Source organism: Diadema setosum, chromosome 15 (genome assembly GCF_964275005.1).
Source record: "Diadema setosum chromosome 15, eeDiaSeto1, whole genome shotgun sequence".
NCBI lineage: Eukaryota > Metazoa > Echinodermata > Echinoidea > Diadematoida > Diadematidae > Diadema > Diadema setosum.
In genome coordinates, this window is record NC_092699.1 from 9695641 (window position 1) to 9718751 (window position 23111).

The 23111-nt window shown below is 36.3% G+C and overlaps 1 protein-coding gene across 2 annotated transcripts; it reads right to left on the bottom strand.

The window, feature by feature from the left end:
* Positions 1–9539: 9539 nt before the first annotated feature.
* LOC140239007 (uncharacterized) lies at positions 9540–21164 on the bottom strand. Of its 2 annotated transcripts, none has more exons than XM_072318904.1 (4): positions 19959–21164; positions 18860–18924; positions 10010–10069; positions 9540–9608 (listed from the first exon to the last, which is right to left on the bottom strand). In XM_072318904.1, the coding sequence occupies exons 1-2, from the start codon at positions 21162–21164 to the stop codon at positions 18916–18918; spliced, it is 1215 nt and encodes a 404-aa protein (XP_072175005.1). In that variant the 3' UTR covers positions 9540–9608; positions 10010–10069; positions 18860–18915. The 2 variants fall into 2 exon arrangements, with proteins under 2 accessions (XP_072175005.1, XP_072175006.1); XM_072318905.1 differs by having other exon boundaries at positions 9571–9608; positions 18852–18924.
* Between the last annotated feature and the right edge of the window lie 1947 nt (positions 21165–23111).

The window sequence follows — 23111 nt, forward strand, 5'->3', positions numbered from 1 at the left end:
TTTTTCTGTTTTTGTGAAGTGGAATATCAGCTCAGAAAAAAAAAAAATCCGTCTACAGTGTAGTTTTTGAAGAGTAGATACAACAATCCAAGTAACTGTTTAGACATTCCACAGGATGTAGCATTGCCACTCCTCGATGCAATTGAGAAATCATGATTTCGCTTTGAATGTACACAATGCCCTTCACTTATTAATTAAAGAGTACACTAGTACAGTTATCTGTATAGGATATGATGTTTCTTGTGGAATACATTGTCACATCAAGTGGTAGAGATATCACAATAAGTAGTGATTCCCAGTTCCAAGTATGATATTAAAATTGATCAACCACTTGACTTTCATGTGTGATTGCAAATTTGAGGCATCCTGAGGAAGTAATACAGGAAATGAGAAAAAAACAACAACACCATATTGAAATATGATCAAATGCAGACCTTTTTAACACTGGCAAAAACATACTTAGTCTCAGTCATAGCTGAGGCTGAGATTTCATGCCCAATGGTATCTTTTCGTAGAACACCTTCTAAACTTTATTTTCATTGGAAACTTGTGAGGTCTAGCTAGAGTGAAATTCTTCCCCTCTACAGAATATTACTGAGCCTTTTATTTCTAGAATGCTAGTCCATTGTGCCAACTGAAAGATAAACAAATATAATCTCACTGTTTTCATATTTTGTATGTCACAATATCATGTAAAACATTTTAAGGCATGGGGGGGGGGGGAGGATGGGCAATGACTTCAGACACAAATTTGCAATTCTGTGATGTCATGTCCGAGCTTGTCCCTCTGCGTTTGCCCTCTGCTTTAAAATGGGAACTGGAAATTCTTGTTTTCCCAACAAATGATTTTCAATTGTACATACATGTACCCTTACTACATTCATTGTAAATGTTTTTCTTTATAACCCCTGCATGCAAAAATCATATTCTGCCACCAGTGACAGAAAAGAATGGATCCATTTTATAGAAATTTATGCACCATAGGGCAAATGGAAGTTGAGTCCACATGCTACATCACCGAGTTATCAATTTTTATATAACGCCAGAAGAGATCTTGTCATTTGATTGGTTGTTTGACATTGGTCATTCGGCCCATTTGACTATGACGTCATCATCCGTGCAATTGTGGCTCCATTTACCATGCAATTTTGGATCCATACGATTTGTTCCATTGCACGCTCGCTGAGAACCCGGCACACTGCGTGTGTTAAACGCGCTTCCGTTTGCAGTGTGTGTATGCGACAGCATGCTAGCGTAAAGCGCTCAGTGAGCACTCTCGCGATCTCAGATTCTCTCTTGTTTCTAAATCAATAAAACATCAAATGACAAGGATCTATTTTAGGCGCTATATAAAACAAATAATAAATGTTTTTCATTCGTGCAATGGACAGAATATTTCATTCGGTGAAAGATGAAATTGATCCATTGCACTCATAAACATTCATTATTTGTATACTATTTTGATTCTTCATAACTTTAAATATCATTACTTTTAATCAGAACTTGATCAAACTTTCACCATTCAGTTCCTGTCATTTTCCTGGTCCTCTATCTTTAAACAAACTTCTTTTTTTCAAGGTGGACTTCACCTTTAAAGTTGGCCATGTGCTGACAATTTCCATTACAAAGTATGTACGGTAACCACAGATACCAAATGAGGAAGGGGGTAGGGGGAAGGGAAGGGAAGGGAAGGGAATATGAATGGACAAGACAACTGCTCTACCATGGGGATTAATAACAGCACACTTTTTTTTAGGTGATCCGAGCATCCTCTCGGATCACCTTCTGTTTCTGTACGGATTCTTTCTTCTTCTTTTTATTTCTCCCCAAAAGTTGTGCATCGATTAGCTCCGAAAGTCTTCTTCCTATCAATTTCAAACTTATACCATACATGTATCGTCTCCCAAAGACGGCAATCGAACTAAAATCAAAGTGATCAGTCGACCGTGACGTCACTATGACGTCATTATATGAAAACACATTCTCAATCATATCTCATTAATGGAATGGAATTTTTCAATGAAATTTACGTCACATATATTTCAAGTCAAGCGCATTCTACTCATATTCTCAAAATTCATCTATACCTTAAGACGTGCGCGTACGCGCGCGTTGAAATATTTGTATACTCAAATCGAGCTCAAATTTTTTTTGCACACGTTTCAGACCATTTGGAGCATTTTTTGAAAAATTGAAAAAATTGGACGGACGCGTACGCGCGCGCACATATTCGCACGCACAGCTCATATGCAATGGAAATTTCCCGTTTTTTTACATTTATCGGATGCCTAAAATGTCAAGAAATATTTCTACCAAGTTTCAAGTCAATCCGACTCAATATGACGTCATACGGGCCCGTCAAAGTTGAAATTACGCGCGCGCGTCAATGGCGATATACAGTGCAACAATGCCAAAAAACTGCCAATTTTAAATCCGATTTTACTCGTCAGGATGGACGGTGACCCCCCATTTTCTTTACATATTCTGAAAGCTGATGAGTTGTAGATGTCATTTCATGGGTTGGCGATGCTGGAAAAATGATTGAAAGATATCAAATTTCTTTATGAAATAAAAAAAGTAAATTTTCAAAATGACGTCATCAAATTATATGTTCACTCGAGCGTATCTCACTTGTCCTTTGCTAATTTTCACCCAGATTTCAGTATGTTGTAGCTTATAAAATTCTCTTTCATTAATGTAAAACGACATTTTGATTGGAGGACGTTATCGTCTCGTAAAAATGGATTGAAAGTATCCTTGTAAGATTTGACCAGTTTACGTGTTATCTCTATGGGAGAGCAGTTTTTCTGGCAGTGAACATTGACATGACTATCTTTTTCGAGCACTAGCTCACTAATGCTTCGGTGAATTTTTACCAGATTTTAGTATGTTGTAGCTGAGACTTTGGGCTATCGTGAATGTGCCCTCCATTTTTTCTTACGACGTCGGCATCACGTCGAAAAACTTGGTTGAAAATGGCACGCGGCTTCGATGCAGCGTCATTTTGCTTAATACACAGGGCCTATGGAGCATGAAATAGGTCATTGCATAGCGCATCCGACTCGTAATCCTAAGGTCCCTGGTTCGAGGCTCACCCCTGCCAATATTTTTTTTTTCAAACACTTTTTTCTTCTTTTTCCTTTAGTTAGTCTTAATCTCCCTTCCAAACTTTATCTTTCTCTGATTTGTTTATGCTTCTTCTTCAAATTTCTGTAAAATAACATAATTTTTTCTTTATTTTTCTTTCTTTCTACTACTTTCTGTGCAATAGATGAACAACAACAATGGCTATTAATCCCATATTTTGCACATGTTTAGTTCATGTCACGTACATCATTTCATAAAATACAACTATTTGATCAGACACCATCTTGGGTATGTAAATTAGGGTCAAAGGTCATAAATGTGTCATCCTGTATCTTGGTGAATACCTGTCCTATCTTTCCCATATTTTGCACACACAAAGACCATGTTACAAGGATCAGTTCACAAATAACCACTTTTTGCTCAGATGTCATATTGTCTGTGCAAATTGGGGTCAAAGGTCATATGTACTTCTTTCTTTATCTTCGTTATGACGTGTTATCTCTATGGGAGGGAATTTTTCTAGATGTGAAAATTGACATGATTGTGTTTATCGAGCACTAGCTCGCTTACCCTTCGGTGAATTCCTCCCAGATTTTAACATGTTGTAGCCGAGACTTTGCTCTATAGCTAGTGTGCCCTTTGTTTTTCATACGAAGACAGAATCATGTCAAAAAACGTGGTTGAAATAAGCTTATCTCCGATGTATTGAGATAATTTTTCTTTCTGCAACTTCCTTTGCAATAACTCAAGAAAAACATACCCTACCACCCCCATATCTAGTATATATTTAGTTCATGTCACATTCATTATTTCATAAAATAATAGATATATAATGTAGTCTCAAATGAACCCCACAAGGATTGGAACAATCATCCCCCTGCGTTCCCACTGATCAGTTACTAGCCATCCCCTTGGCCTTTAAACATCATTCTTCCCCAGTATGTTTCATTCTAAGCAAGTTCACCTTTGTGGTTTGGTCTGAAATCATATCTAGCTGTGGATGGTACATACACTCTTCCACGTATCTTCCACGTAAATACCCTGTAACTCTTTTACAGTTGTACCTGGCATGTCCAGTGAACACACACACACACACACACACACACACACACACACACACAACTGTTTCAGAAACCTAAGAAACAGCTTTATCAGTAAGTATAAAACTCTTCATACTGTTCTCACTCTTCTCTCTCACATTAATCCCATGATCAAGTGTTGACATTAGTAAAGTGAGAGTTGATGTAGGAAACTTGAGTAGCATATCAATGTCACGATGCATTCTTTCACTGCACACAAAATCTCAATTACAATAAGAGTCTGCTTCTTATTCCTATTTCAAAGGGTGTGACCACACAAAGCAAATGTCTCTACAGTCATGTACAGCAATGTGTTCCATTTGCGTGTGCTTTCGAGTAAATTTTGTAATAGAGATTCACCTCTTTGAGTAGCCATTGTTTGTGGTTGAATGTCATCATGTGATGTTCATTAGGTGTTGTACTTGCTGCAACAAAAATGAGGCTAAAGCAATCATCGATTTTAGGTCACTGGTTACACAGAATTTATTCCTCTTTCTTTAGATACAAACAATGTACAAATTTGAATACCTATGATCTTTGGGTGTGCACACTGGCAGCAGGGGCGCATCCAGGAATTCCTTAAAGGGGCGCTTTTACAAAACAAAATGGGGGAGGTGCACGTCCCTTTCATTTTTTCCATTTTATTTCTTTTGTTTTAACAAATAATACAGAGCAGGTCACATGCCCGATGTGCTCTACCATACGCCCTCCCCTCCCCCCCCCCCTTTCCTTTTTGGAACTGTCACTGAACAGGTGTATCACACAAACTATAGCACTTGCATAAGCATATATTTGTATGTCATTCTTTTGACAATGAGTCGCTGTTAAAGACATTACCTCAGTATTTCTTTTATCATCAAAGTATAAAGAATTACTGGCCTCACTTGTGGCCACCTTGAAGAAACTGACTTCACAGTCTGTGAGGTTCAATGAGGGTGGTCAATATCTACCATACTCTTGGTATCACTCATTTATTTTATAACACATTGTGTTAGGGAGGTTAACTTGGCTAACGAACCATCATAACCACCAAAAATACCCAGACTCTCAAACAAGGTGTTTGGTCGATCTCGGTCATCTTGTCGAACTCCTTATTTACATATATTCCTCCGCAGAACAATAAAGTGCCTAGAAATGATAGTACAATGCACATGTATCTGTAACACTTCCCCCCAAAAAGAGTGCATTTAACGTTTCCAACACAAATGGACTCTTACCTTGGCACAATATTTTGGAATAGTATTGTACATTCCTCTTCCAATTCACTCTTGTAAATGCATGAGTTAACCATGGTCGCTGTATTGTTAGGAAAACATAAACAAAGTATGCTATGGCTATATCATCATCACAACCTGTGATAAAACATGCACGACTTTAGTACCATTCAACTTGTACCAATCTAATACTCTCATGAGTTACTGCTGCTTGTTAATTACAGCATACTGGAATTGCATGTAATTGAGCAACACTGAATACTGCAATGTCATGTCATTCAACAAACAATGCACATTCTAACAAAGTTACATGGTTTCATCATTTGAACATATTTGTACATAGAAATCAGTTTTACACTGTCATATCAAATGATTAACCTGTGTACAAAGATTATAAACACATCATCTCTTCTACAAGCAATTTCATATAATCCAACTAATGTAATCATATTACATACAACCAAAATATCATATTCCATATGTGACTTGCATATGTCCTGTAGCTGTTGTGTCAGCATCTATTGAAACTGTCAAAACATCAACAAATGTCATACATGTACCTACTTATGTTTGTGAAAACTTTCCTGTCAACATACAAGACACCAAGAGTATGATCTGCCTGACAAGGCATCAAATGTACCTGAATGAGATATCCTTGATGATAACCTGTGTGTACAAATAGGTGAGTGTATACCTGTTTACATCCCGGTATAACACAGTCAGCTTAAATATACGCTGGTTGGTATGTTGGATCAACTGTGAAATACTGGATACCTTTACCAAGGCAATGATTGAGCTATAACAATGAGCAAAAGCTATTTACATGTATAACTATATGATTTCTGTACCTAATACAAGTTGTACTGTAAAAGTGGTTTCTTTCGCGGTGGTTTTATTTTTGCGCTTTTCGCGCTTTGAGGTTGAACCGCGAAATTAACATCACGCGAAAATGTTTTGAACTCCTCGCTTGTTACAACGCTACATTACCGACGGCGAATTTAAACACACGCGAAAAAGTCGGCACCGATGGAAACCGCGAAAGTTCCTGTATGTGAAAGAAACCACTTTTACAGTACTGTATACATGCTAAATGGATCCAAAAGGCAACATCCAATCAACTTGGGGTATATGCCACAACAAATTTAACCAATACCTGTACATGTACAAGTATGAAACTGCAAATACCTGAACTGTACCTACATTACTCGATATACCACATTCTCCATACAGAATGTCCCAGAAAAAACGAAACCAAATTTCCATGCACTTTTTTACTATCGAAAACATACATGTTCTTTATGAGATATACATCAATAGAAAGATTAACTTTTCTTCTTTTATTTGATATACAACTTAACCCGTTCCTTTCCCAATTCTCCGAGTGCCTTTAATGCCCCCAAACGAGATTCTTTTCGCCCGTCGACAGAGAGGCACACAGGTTGGTAATCTAGCTGTGTGAAGGCAGTCAAGCGGTTCATTGTGTCCCCCTTTCTACTGTCAACTACATGTGCCCGTGAACAATGGAAATATCGATCGGGTGCGAGGGGTATGAATAGAGCGTGCGCTGATGAGCTCTCAGAATCTTTTGTTCTACACAAAACCAGGTACCTGAATGAGGTGACTGGGGTCAGCGAACCCGCATTTCTAACTGATCTCAGCCTTGATCATTATGTACATGTTCGTACGAGTTTACAGCAGAACAAGAAAAAAACTAAATCAGGAAAAGGTATATAATACTGTAAAACCCCCTTTTTTTAAACAGCAGGAGAACAAATCCTGATAGAATAAACTCTGATCTTTTTATCAAACCCACTTTTCTGAGCATTTTAACACAGAGAAACATGAATTTAGGCCACTGAAGCAGGCACCCTTGTCTTCATTTTGGAAACCTGGTAAACCAGGTTCCCGTATATCAGTTGCTCCCACGGGAACCTGGTAAACCAGGTTCCCGTAAGGAACGGGTTAACGTTCATCGTTCATGCATGACTGAGTTAGAACAATGAACAGTGGTGCTACCAAATTTTCATTTGCACGCGCAAATGGTGACTTGAAGTGAAATTTTCGGACTTTTAACGTTACGTTTTTGAAAAACAAAGTTCATAACCCAAATATTCATATTTTCTTCTTTCATATGAGACCTTACGCGTCAAATATGAATAACGCATGCTTGAGAAAAATTTGCTTGAAAACATGCTTCATTTCTACCGATTCTACGGATAGTCGAAAAACGAGCATTCAGCTCTCATGACTTAGCATATAAGACAATAGGTTCATTGTGCACCATTGAATTCACACAAAACAATTGCAGTGCTACAGTGAATATTGTTAGGGGGGGGGGGTATTTACAGAGAATGCTGTATGAGACGGAAAGCCCTTTGTTGTCATTTATTTAGAATAAGCTATGAGATATAACCAATAAATGATGACTAATGTCATATTTTCAGGCTGCACGCAGTCCATTGGCTATGGGAAATCAACATTACAACAATGATACACATTTTGATGATTTTGTACCTCAAACTTATTTCACTGTTTTCATTCCTCTCCACATTTCCCTCACGCGCGGTTAGCCCTTCATCACTGACAGGGTTTTGAAGTTTTTGAAGGGGGAGGTGAAGCAGAAAGAGAGAGCACATCACTTTATTTATCACTGAACTTGCGCTTTAACATTTCAAAGGTACTAGTGGCGGGCAGAAAGTCGTCTTTTTTTTTGGGGGGGGGGGGCTTGGAAAGTTTTTTTCGGTCCGTTACTACCACCCCACCTTCCCAAACATTCCGCTGATGAACACCCTTTGCTCTGTAGTTGGCTGCATGGTCAGGCAAGCTCATGATTTTAACAATCCTATTCACAAACCGTCTGTAACAATCCTTTTTACCCCTCCCTTCATGTTTGTGTACATTCATTGAAGCATGAAGGCCATTGTTATCTGCCAAGTTGGGCAGGTGTCGGGAAAGCTAACTGGCTCCTTATTTATTTTCTATCTATCTAGGAAAAATGGAAGCATATTTTCAAATTAATTTTTCTCGAGCAGGAGTTGATCATTTTTTAAGCCTGGGATATCATATGAAAGGAAAAAGAATGGATACTACGGCTATAATTTTGTTTTTTGCTAAAGATTGCTGAAAAAGTCTGAAAACTTCATCCAAAGTCCCTATTGCTCGTGCAAATGAAAATTTAGAAGCATTACTGTCTATTATTCTAACTCGGTCATGCACGAATTTTGAACAATGAGTTGTGCATCAAATTAAAGAAGAAAAGTTTATCTTTCCATTGATATATATCTCATAAAGAAAATGTATGATGTCGATAGTAAAAAAGTGCATTGAAATCCGGTTTGATTTTTTCTGGGACACGCTGTACAAACAGCAACACTACCTGTTTGAAGTTATATTACTAACAACTCACATTCTTGACAACTGTTGATGGCTAGCGTAAGTTAACACAGCCTCCATAATGTCTTCTTTTGGAAAGTGACTCAAAGTACAAATATAGCTTGCTGTGATTCCGTATTAACACAAACATGTCTGAAAATACTTCTATGTTGTTATTTACACACTCAAAGTGCCATTCATGCTGTTGGCATCACAATTATAGCGAATGCAACATACATACATATTGATGTACACACTGTCCTGTGTACCTGCAAGAACAAAATTACATCTGTTTAAAGTGTTACAAACATAAAATACATTTGCACAATTGTTGCATCTGGCAACGAGACAAAATATTGAGATGTCTCAATTAAGCATGAGAAAGGGTGTCTGTGACAATGCTTTCCTTTCCGCGAAAGTGCTTAATGTCAAGGTTATACTCCTGTAGGTTTAAACTCCATCGCATCAGTCTCTGGTTTTTGTTTCTCATTCTGCTGACGAATGTCAGTGGGATGTGGTCAGTCCATACAACCGGTTGAGTTGTGCTGCCCACATACACATCAAAATGGCTGAGCGAAAGAATTAATGCTAGGGTCTCCTTCTCAACAGTAGAATACTTCTTTAAGAAGTAGCAGACTGGTCTGTCCACTCCATCATCATCAGCTTGCATCAACATGGCGCCTCCTCCGACATCGCTGGCATCGACAACTAGGCTGAAGCCTTTCTTGAAGTCTGGCGCTGCCAATACAGGACCACTTGACAGGATTGCCTTCATTTGGTCAAACGCAGACTGGCATGCGGCTGACCACTGGAACTTCATTCTTCTGCAGGAGATCAGTCAAGGGTGCCACAACATCTGAGAAGTTATGGCAGAAGCGACGGTAGTATCCGGCCATGCCCATGTATCTCATCAGCTCCTTCCTTGTCATGGGAACAGGGACATCTTGGACTGCTCCTACCACATACATGACTGGCTTTGCACTATCACCTGCACTTCTTTCAACATACTTCTGTAAAAGAAACATGACCAGAAAGATTTCAGAAAACTGAATAATTCAAAACAATTCTGTACATACATTCTTGAATGGACTGCATTTCATAAAACTTTAGAATACATATTCTATAGAGATAATTACAATGAGTAGCTGAACACTGAGTAAGATTGAGCATGTCTTTTTCAAAAGTTACAGTGTCTATCTAACAAGATATTTTATATATATTATATAAATGTGATAAGGAGATAAAAAAAAAACTTACCTCTTAAGACAGTTGGATGAAAGCATGGACATGTCAGGCACAAACACAGACCAGTTCAACCTTCATCAGGCAAAGGAAAGCCATAAAAATATTAGATGCAATAGTCCAGGACTAAGGTGTTATTTCATCAGTTCCTTGCATTACAATGGCTGGCAAAGACTAATAAATCATAGCAATCAAGTAATTCAAAAGCTGTGCTATACACATGTGCCACATACATTATAGATTGAAATCCTGTGCTATACATGATCAGTCAAAGGTGTCACTCTGTGTACTGGCAGTTTTACATGTATGAAGTATTCATTAATGTACATTACAACACATGAATGCACATCAGGATTTTTGCATAAGGTACACAATTCTTTTTACATTACCCTTTTTCCATTATTTTTCTTCTGCTCTTTATACTTATCATACTATATAACAAGCTGTTCCTTGGAAGCATTTGATTTTCTGAATAAATAGAAGAGCCTACATTACACTTTTGAAATGATCATAATGGAAAATCAAGTTTCAAAAAGTGAAAACAATAATTCTATGGGCAATGTTATATTTCTTTTCTACATCAGTTATGTCTCTTCTTTGTCGGTTCTATTTCATTTCTATACCTGTTTAATTTTGTTTTGATACACTTAAGTTTAGGATTAGTGTATCTATCGGTCATTTCTGCAATGCTACAATTTTGTCTCTGTCTTTCAGCTTGTCATGCATTACCAAAAAAAGGAATAAATCAAGAAAAATCAAAGTCATATTATGTCTTGTCTATTCAGTTGTTTTGAAGTTAGTCCTGTCACTTTTTGTCTTGTAATGCTACTATTTTCCGTTCACTAGTCTTGCTTACGTTGTTCAAGTCTTGTTTCATATTCACAAGCAAACAACGCTGTATTTTCAGTGCATCCCTCAATTCTTTGCACTTTTGGTCATTGCATATTATTTCACTTCAATCAACTTGAGTAGACATTGTAATGGACAAGTGTATACGAATCAATGGATAATGGTTCTGGCTGTAATTATTGTTGTATACCCTACACATCTCACATTGTTCTGTTTACCTTATTCTGTATTACAAAATGAAAAACAATTTGTATATATATATAATGAAAATACATCCTAAGTGATTTGAGTATACATTGTATGTGAAATTACTTTGAATACACAATGTTACTCATAAAAAGAAAATTCATTAAAACTGAATTCTAATAGCCTCATGATAACTGTAGTAGAGTGGAATAACTTCAGTGTGAAGTGCATCAATACCTATGCTATATACATGATCAATTAATGTGTCACCTTCTGTAGTAGCATCAAGTACATGTTGTTGATATCCATAAGAACACATCAATTTATGCACCCATGACTCACCTGAACCTTGTCTGAGATTTTCATTGAAGTCACCAATAACTATGCATTTTGTACTTCTTTGTTGCAATTCTATGAGTAATCTCTTCAGTTTCTCACAAAATTGTTTCTTGTCATATCTGGGAGGTCTATATATCACTGAAATGAGAAATGAAGGACAAGTTATGGCAAATGTAATATATTCTAGATTATTGACATGTAAATCCAGCCTACTAATAGATTTGATTTTACTATACACTGCAACTCCACCATGTGCTTGATTTCTCAGTGTAGAAAATAAGGGACTTTCATCTGAATAAGATTTTGACCGAGGCTGATTGTACATTTTAAACTGATCTAAATTCACATCAAAAATGTCATCATTAAGCCAAGTTTCAGTTAAACAAATAATATCAGAATTTCCAAATAGGAAATTTGATTGCATATCTTTGAAATGTACTTTAAGACCTTGAATGTTATGTAACATTATATTCATACTTGCAATAAAGACATCTTTGTCAATGTTCTTTTCATCAACAAATGTTGGCATGTTCTCCAAGCTTTCTTTAACAGCTGGATTGCAATACATAACTTTTGGATCAAAATCTTCAATTGTTAGTCCACATAATGATGTAACACGGCTCAGAGCTACATATGCTTGTCCGGGCAAAAATATATTTTTCAGAGAAACGACAGCTTTTTCCATCGTCATGCCTTGTACTTTATGTATGGTGCATGCATATGCTAATTTCAAGGGAAATTGTTTCCTAGTATATTTTTTCCCAATTGATTCCTGTTGCCTTTCTATTGACTGAGTTCCTACTTTTTCGTTGTCAAATTTTACCAGCACACTTGTAGGTCGTGCATTTTCATTTACTCTTACTATGTCAGTTACAGTACCAATGCAGCCATTTGATAAGCCTTTGGTCACATTCACATTTTTTATAAGCATCACTCTAGAATTTTCAGCAATCCAAAGATATGCTGGCAAAGAAGCTTTCGTACATCTTCTTGGTTTGTCACATGTGTTGTTTTTACCCTCATCACTGAGTTCAGAATCTTCTGCATCAATACATATGATATTTGTGCATTTCTTGTGAAGCATTATTCTATTCCAGTCATTTACTTGTTTGTTTGAAGAATATATATGCAATGCATCCTCACATTGTTCTCCAGTTTGGCATGATTGAAGAACTGCTATATCATCACCAGATAATTCATCTTTCTTTTCTTTTATCCTTAATTTGTTCAAAAGAACAGCAAACTTTGCATCATCCTTTTGTCTCATTATTTCATCCAAGTTAATTATAGAGAAGTTGTCTGTCCATAAAGAACTTTGCAGTGTATCTTTATACAAAGGAATACCTTTTACTGGGGGTAACTGATAGAAATCTCCAACTGCAATAACTGAAACCTTTCCAAATGGCGCATCATCACGTGTCTGCTTTATTTGCCTTAAACGTCCATGTATATACCACAATAGCTTCTGATCAACCATTGATATTTCATCAATTATTAGTATCTGTAGTTGACCCAACTGATTACGTAGATGACTTATCTTTTCTTCTCCAAGCGGTTGGTATGGTAGTGTAGCAGAAATGGGTATGGACAGAGCATTATGAATAGTACTACCATCAATGTTGTAAGCTGCAATTCCAGTTGGAGCTACTTTCATAATTGAAATATCATCTGGATTACGCATCATTCTGCTAAGAATTCTTGTCCCTTCATTACATATGCATTTCACTAGATGACTTTTTCCTGTTCCAGCACCACCTGTCACAAATATCTGAAATGGTGTAGGTTCTTTTCCGTTAACTCTGTCAAGACACCATTGTCGTATTTTGTAGAACACTTTTTGCTGCTTGCTATTTATAGTTCTTAATAAGACATTACTGTCTTCTCTCGAAATACTACATGATCGAAATTCTATGCCATATGACTCTTTCTCCTGAGATTTAGACTCAAGATCTGGGATTCTAAATTCATTGTCAGTATCTTCAAGTTCTTTATGGATTTTAGCTGTTTCATGTCTTTCAATTTCTGTTTCTGGACAGAGTAATCCCCATGCATCTTCTTGTGGACCAAATTTCTCAAGATATTCTTGTGCTTGATCAATTATATCAGCATTTTTTTCAAACTGCCTGAGATTTTCATTGACAATACTTTTGACACTTTCCAGGTTCTTATTATACATTCGTACAGATCCAGTTTCGTAAAATTCCTGATATGTCAAAAATTGATTAGGTTTTAACTGTTTATCAGTGCGGAATGGCAAATATAGTTGCAGTATACTCTGATAATATTTTTCTGGGCTTACAGTCGGTGAAAAACGAGGATATCTCACTACAGCATCATTGGTTCTTGATCGTTTTTGTACATAGCCCAGCTGATCTCTCAATTTGAACACATTCTGTTTCTGTTTCTTACCCTTCATATCAGATTCACTGAGTAGTCTATACTTTGAGCAAAATGTGGCTAAACACATATTTTCAAATTCAAAACCACCAGGTCGGGCTTTATATTTATCAATTCTGTTTGGCATCCATGGACTCCTATCATCATCGTCTCGTCTGCTTTGAATAACACTCAATGGTAAACTCATTCTCACAGGGTTTGGTCCAACAGGTATGAACTCTACTTTTCTTGAGCATTCTTTCAATCTCAGGCTACAAACACGATACACACTTTCTTGCGCTGAAACTTCACGGTTTTGCATATACACATGTCCTATTTTTTTCATACTTTTTCGAGCATCTTCATTGCCCTCTTTCATTTCACTTTCTGCATTTTTCAAGAGCAAACTCATCTCTCTTTCTGCTTTTGACATGTATGACACAACATAAACAATGCAGGCATACTCATTTGTTATGTACTGCAAATCCATATTGGCATTCCAAGCTTTGAGTAAGAATGGATTATATTGATTCACCCATATATCTTTTGGATCTCTTCTCATGACTATATCTTCTTTTGTAGCTACAGCATTATAGGCATCTTCAAATTCCTTTTGAGACATCCCAAGAACTTCAAAGAGCTGTCTAGCATTATCACATTTCCCTTCCATACATGATGAATTCTTTACTGTAGACAGAATATCTTGAGCTTCATCAGTAACTTCTGGATTATCATCAAGCTTCACAACAAATGTTTTCTCAGAAGGTGGTCTTGGAAAATTAAATCTACAGGCAGTTCCCTTTTTCTTGCATGATTTTGAATGTTTCTTTGAGTGAAGCTGAACATTCTTCACTATTTCATAGAGTTCCTCATCTTCATCCTCACATGGAATGTTGCAGGAAATGTATTTATCAACAAAATCTGTGACAGCTTCATCTTTGTCGATACCCAAATTAGGTGCATTTTCAACCCAGAATAAACAGTGTGTGTGTGGAGATCCTCTTTGTTGAAATTCAATTCTATAGAAGTAGTCAATTATCTTGCCAATAGGTGCTGCCTCAGAAAGAATCACTTTGTTCAAGAATGCATGAAAGCGTTTATCAAACATACGAGCTACTGTCACTGGATTTGACTTTAATAAATTACACTTATCTGTCCAATCTAGATCATTTGCTTTTCTCCTATCACCTTGTTGATTTAGCAATGTATTAATAACTTCAGGCCATCTCATTTCAGCTGATGAAAATGATGCAAACCATGTAGGCTTTCCAAGTTGTCTAACCATTGCTAATACATCTTTCTGTGTAGATTGCCAATATGGAGGTGTTCCCCGTATTTGTTTCAGAAATTTGTATCCTTTATTCGAATCCAGTATCTCACGAACCTTTCTTCCATCTTTGAGATCTGAACATTGCATCGATGTGGGATTATCTATTTCCTCTGAGCTTTTTCTGACAGCTATAGAAACATTAGAAAGTATTTGTTGCAGTTCATAGATACACTGAGCATAAAAAATATATTCTGTATTTTTTGCAAATCTGTTGTCTACATGCATCAGACGATTATGTAAATAACGACCAAGTGTTACATCAATGTACCTAGTATTATGAAATGTTGGCTGGCCTGTTGGAAATAGAGCAGGAAAACATTTTGCCTCATTACTTTTATCCATCAACAGTGATACAGGACTGTTCTCTTCACAAGGTGCACAACATATAATATCATCGAAAAATTGATCAAGCACTTCTTGCCTCATATCAACCTTCTGTAAACATGTGTTTAACTGAATTCCGTGTAACCGTCCAACTTGATCATCCTCTACATCATCGTCATCATCATTAATTTCACTTGAATCTAATGGTTTAACACAAGCTGCTTGACTATTTTTCTCTGATAAATCAGAGCTCCATTCATTATCTATAGCAATATCAGAATACCACTCATTATTTTTCCTCAAATATTCCAATGCAGCTAGCACATTCTTTTTCTTGACATACTGATATTCATAATGTCCTTTATACGACAGTTTCCTCTTCAGTTTTACACGAATAAATTGATCATCAGTCTCTGGTCGAGGTAATATCTTTACAGTTTCATCTGTGCGTGAAGGTACACAAACTGTTGGGCCATGTACTCCATACTGTCCTCCTTTTGGTAGGTTCAAAATTTTCATAAATGGAATGTTTAGTGCAATCAAATGCGTTTCCAACTGATTCAGATTTTCAAGTTCGGCAGGAATAGCATGTAATTCTAAGTTATTTCTGCTAGCTTCAGGAGGCATATTACCAGCTAACAATTTCCTGTGGCAAGTGTAACAAATCCACAAAGAATTTCTTGGTGACTTTACTATTTCACAGTCAACATCACAGTCATCACTGCATGTATGCAAGTACTCCTCTATTAAACATTCTGAATCATTATATTTTGCCTTCATGCACTTCAATACTTGATTTCTGAATAATAATTTCAAACATACACAACATACATATTCAGGGCCGTGTGAAATTATTTCCCTAAATTTTTTCAAAACATGATCACAATTTCTCATATTCACTTTTTCTCGCTTTTTTTGTTTCACGTTTCTCAACGTAACCTGCTGTCTGTACACAGAATTTGTCTTGTACTTGATATTTGAAATTTTTCTCATAATTTTCTTACGTCTCTCTCTAAATGAAGCATTGTTTTGATATCTAGCTCTCCTCAGTTTCTTAAGCCTCTCTCTAAACGAAGCATTGTTTTGATATCTAGCTTTCCTCAGTTTCTTAAGCCTTTCTCTGAATAAAGCATTGTTTTGATATTTAGCTTTGCTCAGTTTCTTAAGCCTCTCTCGGAATAAAGCATTGTTTTGATATCTAGCGTTCCTCATTTTCTTAAGCCTTTCTCTGAATGTGGGATCCAAGGAGTACTTGTCTTTTTGTCTCTTCTTAATTTTCTTGTTCTTTTCTAACCTGTAAGTTGCATCTGTTTGATATTTTACTTTCTTTGCAGATGCTTTTTTAAGTTTGCGGGATAGATAAGGCTGATCATCTGATAAAAACTCTGTTTCTAACTGCTTTTGCTTACTTTTTTTCTTTTCTCTTTGTGCTCTCATTCGATTTCTATTTTTTCGTCGAGTAACATTAGCATTCCTTTTTTTCCTTTGTTTTTTCTTTTTTGTAGTCTGCATAGTAGTTTTAACTTCTTCAGATTCTTCAGCGTGCCTACTCATTTTAACTGCAGGTTCCATGTCATCCTCCAATACTTCATTGCTCAATACATTGATTTGACAATCACTGACAGATCTTGCAACTTTCCTCTTTGTTGTGCGTTTTCTCTTTCTTGTCACAGGTGTTTTCATATCAGTAATATTTTGTGATCTTGACAGCTTTTGACATGAACGTGATTTTTGGATCCTTGGACATACAGATTCTACAACATCATAATGATTGCCATTTGTGTGTTGCAAGTAAATACCTCTTTGTGATGTAACAATTCCAAACTGAAGTTTGCTCGCACCAAATAATTTCCATTTTGAACCATTATCTTCATATATATAAATATCAGTATCTAGTAAATTTGATAAGGCCATTATTTCCAGTTCTGTAGCCCATGTGCCATTGTTGAATACTCTTTCCTTTGCAATGTATTCTACAATATCTGTGTATCCTGATCTTAAAAGGCTTACATAATCTCCCTTGTTTTGTAAAATATGCTTAACTATTGCTTTTCGAACATCACGGTGCGAATCTTCCTTGCCACTTGTGACATATGATATAGCTCTGTAAAAGCAATTTCCATCACCTGTAATTCTACAGATAGTCAATGGTTGTGACAGAATAGTAATATCACCGTTTTCTACCACATCTTTTTGCATATCACTACTGCTACATTTGTCATTAACCTTTATACCTAATTTGCAACAAAGCTTCTCTCTGTCAGATCTATTCACAGGACTGTACATGAGATTAATCTTTTTTATTTCTCCCACTTGTTTCACCTCGGATGCATCAATGTCAGCATTTACTGTCTGTTCACATGTGTTTTGTAATGGAATTTGTGTCTCTTGCAGGTTTGATACCATCATTTGTTTTTGTGTCATTTTCCTCATTCTAACACTGCATTTCTTTAATGTCAGGGTTTCAGTAATCTTAGATGATAAATCACGACTTTCCTCCTTGTTTTCTACACTTGTATCTGAAGTCACATGAAATACAGGTAATTTCTCATCCAAAGTACTAGACAGAACAGAAGCTACACTTTCCACTGCGTCAAAATGATTGCCTCCAGTGAACAGAATATATATGCCCCTCTCAGTTGTTACTTTGTTGTAGTATCCAGGTTTCCTTGCAGACAGTATTTGCCAATTTTCTGTTCGATCATCATACACATATATATCACAATCTAACATATGTGCCATTGAACTAATATCAGTGTGACTAGCCCATGTTCCTAAATCCATCAATTTCTCTTCAAGTACAAAGTCCCTGACACTCTGATATTTCATTGTGTCTATTATATCTTTAAATAAATCACCCTTTTCCAGTAAATGTGCCACATTGGATTTCCTGAGCATGAAATGGTTTCTTTCACTGCCAGTAACTACATGAGCAATACTTCTGTAAAAGCAGTTGCCATCACCCATAACTCTCTTGATATTTACAGGTTTCCCAATATTCAAACTTTCATTTCTATCCTCCATAAATTCATTGGCAGTACCACTGTAACTGAAATTCAATTTATTGCACAAAGACTGCTTGTCTTCGTACGTAATCGGCACAAATTTGAAATTTCGATTTCTTCTTTCTGTTGTCTTCTCAACTGAAACAAATTCAACTTCATTGTCATTTCCATAGTCATCACTGTTTACATTTACTCTGTTTTCCTTTGTTTCAATTCGAGTGTTACAGCTGTCACTGTTAATTCCTTTAACATGATCAATATGTTTTGAAATGTTGCTATTTTGATCATTTGTATTCCTACATGCAGTATTTACTGAGTTTGATTTCTTGGAACCACTAGTTGTCAATGCATTTTTCTTAGAATTGGATTCTAATGCCAGGCCTGTTAGTTCAAACTGAGTACTACGTAAATCACATGCCATTGATTTTGCCAAATTCAAACAGTGTACCTGTATACCTTGCCATGATGAAATGCTAAGCAAGACACTGCATCCATCTTGTACCAAGTATCCATCATGACTTCTGGAATGAGAATCAAATACATAATAACCACTGTGATGTCTAATGATTGCAAATGTACTCTCAGCAAAATTCATAAGACATGCATCATATCTGCACAGTTCTTGTTCTAATGCTTGGCTCAATGACAAAGCACCAAAATTTGACAAATTGTTTTGATTTCCATCCAACACTCCATATTTTGATTCAGCATAGGTTATTTGAAAGTTTTCATCCAGAATATGAAGTTCCTTGGGTAATTCATCTATCATTACAAGCTCTTCATTCAATGGTGAATCCTTCTTTATGTAATAATACAACTCATTCCCAAGTGTCAGAATCTGATCAAGATCACGAGGTCTCATTTCGTTTCCATTCTTTGTTTCAGTGTAGAGAACTGCCACAAGGGAATTACATGCACATTGTTTGCCAGCAGTATAACCAAATCGTTGATCACCTTGATTAAAATTTCCTTGTGCAATTGTTTTACTCATAGGATATGATTGCCTTCTACCACATTCAGAACTTGAGAATGAAACAAGCTTACAGACACGTTCTTCAGTCTCTAAATCACTTGCAGCTGGTTCATCATCTAATACATGTACTGTCGATTCCTGCACATCATATGAATTATGGTGGTCAGCACTTTTTGCAGAATCATCATTCATTACTATGCAGTCAGATGGATTAGTAGTTTTTTGACGTTCAGGCAAGAATATTGATTCACTACAAACTTGAGCACACTGTGTAGCTGAAACAGGTCAGTGACATAGAGAGTGAACACTTACATCTGTACAAGAATTCACAGGGAACAATTCCTTCACTGATATTTGTCTGTCATTTTCAACATCTTTTCTTTCACTGTAACATGCGTTCAGTTCATGCACATTGTGGATTCTGTCACATTTCACTTTGGATGTATCATTCGAGCTTGTGTTGTCTCTACTTGTGGAATTACTGTCCGCATGGTCAGATGTTTCATTCTTACACAACTTTTCATTCTTTGCTACATGTTCTTCTTCAGGAATGTCAGGTTTGACTTTTCCAGTATTACACACCTGTGAGTCAGCATTTTTTACCGGTAGCACACTTTGTTTGTTGATCTTCGTGAAACGACCTTTCTTTCTTGGTTGCCGTGCATTTCCACCTCCATAAAGCCTGTTCACATTCCAAACTTCTTTTTCAATGTCTGTGGAAGGGACAAAAGCACACGTAGTCTGATCATCATTTGGTACGCAACATCCATTAGTCATATTCATAGTGCTTTTAGCCACATCAGCCCAACTTCTCTGTGTTTTTGCATAGATTTGCTCAGTGTATTTTGCCATAACATGAGGTGACTGAACACACTTTGAATATACACTCAATACAGATTCAGTATATACCTGCAGACTATCATTTTGTTCTGTGTCCAAGTTTGCATTCACATTTCGCTTCACAAGTTTACCAGGTTCTTTTTGCTTTGTTCCTACTTTTGATTTCTTGCCCTTGCTGGTTTTGGCTCTTTTCTGTTTTTCAAGATAATACGCTTTCATTGCTTTGCCAATGTAGGTCACACCAGGTTGGAGAATCACACCATTTACTGATCTCACTGAGCTCTTGTTATTGGTCTTGGTCTTGGGATTGTCAGTCATTGTTTGGGATGTTTTCACTTTTCTCTTCCGAATCATTTTTGTCTTCCTTGATTTCATTGTTGTCCAACCATCATCAACTGCTGTTTCTAATGGCTGAAATTGGCTCTTGGTCAGATTTGTCATAAATGTCGAATCTGATTCATCTCTCTCACAATCTGCTCTTTTCTGCATACACACATTTGTCATTTCTAGAATTCCAACTTTGCCCTTTCTTTTCACATATCTCTTTTTCAGTCTCTTGGTTGATTTCTTCCTCTGGTTGCTCTTGCATGATGAATGTGAATTATCAACACCAAAATCTTCATCACCAAGGTCTTCGAGAAGCTCGTATCTATTGAAATGACAGGGAATGCCAACTTTGTCAAAGATGCGATGGGCAATATTATTGCTTCCACATGCTGAACATATCCAAATCAACGTTGCATCACACAGTCTAGCCTCAGAAATGGTTCCTGTACACATCACATGGAACTGCTTGCCACAATCCTCACATGGTACTCTGCTTTCATTTTCATTGATCACATTGCAACATGCATCACATTCACTGACCTCTACATTTCTCATCAAGACACAACTATGGAGGATATCTAGGATATCACCAATAATATCCTTGAATTCACTTGCTTCCATTGTCAAACTATATGGCCTTAAATCTTTAAACATATGCTACAATATATCAATCAACTATTCAATTCATATACTTCTTGAATCCGTATACCTGTATGAATCACGTCTACTCCACTAGTATTATTATTTTATTCTAGCAATATTGCGTTTACTGTAGTGTCTTGAAACTTGCATGTACTAGAATATGTGTACTGTACTTAACTGTACAATGTGATTGCAATGATGCAACACCCGGTCCTTTTTTACCAACAGATGCCGTTTTTTGTCTACCAAGCAAAATGTGTGTGCTAGTGCTATGTACTCAAAATTTCTTTTGTACTTCACTGTATTAAAGTCAATCAAAAACACTGAAGCTATTTGTTTCTACAAAAATGTGGCGCTCTTTGTCTGTTACGTGCTGGTAATTGTTACTGTGGCAGTTGCAGCAATGTGATTACTACACTCACACTTGTTTGTCTATTTTTGTGTTTACCAAGTTTGCTACCAGAATAACAGGTGTGATTTTTTTTTTTTTTTTTTTTTTAATATAAAAATAGCTTCAATAACAATACACAATTTGTATCAGTCAGGTCGCTTTAATATGGAAGTGAATATGAACTACACGCAATATTTTTCTTTCCCCACAAGGTAAATCTCTTTATAAGCACATGTACATGTACAATGCCAAAATCAATCAATTCTTCCACAAAATCAAGACGTCTTTAATACTTAATCCTCAATGTTGTGTCTAATCTACTTCCTCCAAACTCTTTTTTGTTTAGTTTTTGAAGTTTCTCTGTCTTTCCTTCAGGTATCTTTGTTTTTCTCAAGAGTCTAATAGTTACACTTTGGCTGTCAACCACAACTCTGTGACTCAAAAACTTTTTGCAATAAAAATGAAGTATACAATATCTGATGAAAAATAAAGACAATTTAACTATTAAATACACACCAATTGTATTCAGATAATAGCATAAAATATAGACAGATGAGATCCAGATATGATTCAAGACAAGTTTCAGATACCACTGAAAATGATATTCAGAAACGATTGGAGGTATGATTTAGATATGATTCCAAATGAGATTCAGATACAATTTGAGATGAGATTCAGATACAACTAAATAAGATTCAGTGCCTAAGGATATTTGCACAATCACACTGTCCACAGACTATTTTTCTAATGATATCTAGAATTTCAAATTACTTTCACAAAGCTTGTACTGTCAAAAATGCAAGTATATTTATTGGTTTTAGTGAATGGAAATACCCTCCTACTAAATTACTTTTTATTTTGCTTCAACCAGTTGATAGCTTTCTGAATTACTTTTGACTTCAAAATTCAGTTGAGAATTTACAAAATCGCACAAGTGTTTCTCTTGCAAACAGCTTTTAAAGCAGTCACTCAAAAACTTCAATTATATTTCCTGATTCATGTTTTCACGTGCACTTTCAAAAATCAATCAGTCAGACGAATTTCCTCCACACACAATCAATTTTCACCTGTATGTACTACAGTTTATCGCTAAATACTCAATGTGTATTCAAAACTAAAACTCTTCTAATAACTGAAGATACACAACTTCAATTTCAGAGTTTTGAAATTTGTTGCTTTTTCTCTCTGGTTTCAATTCAGTTGAATTTTCAGTTAAAGTTTATTTCTCGGGCCTGGTAACCCGGATTCTGATTTTATATCTCGGGCCTGGTAACCTGGATTTTGAGTTTAGTTCTCAGACCTTGTAACCTGGATTTTGAGTTTCCTTCTCAGGCCTGGTAACCTGGATTTTGAGTTTATTACTTGGGCCTGGTAACCTGGATTTTGAGTTTATTTCTTAGGCCTGGTAACCTGGATTTTGATTTTATTTCTCAGGCCTGGTAACTTGGATTTTGAGTTTATTTCTTAGGCCTGGTAACCTGGAGTTTGAGTTTATTTCTCGGGCCTGGTAACTTGGATTTTGAGTATATATCTCA

What these genes read in the sequence shown, in the direction of transcription:
- LOC140239007 (XM_072318904.1), bottom strand. Translation starts at nt 21,164, where the DNA reads ATGGAAGCAAGTGAATTCAAGGATATTATTGGTGATATCCTAGATATC.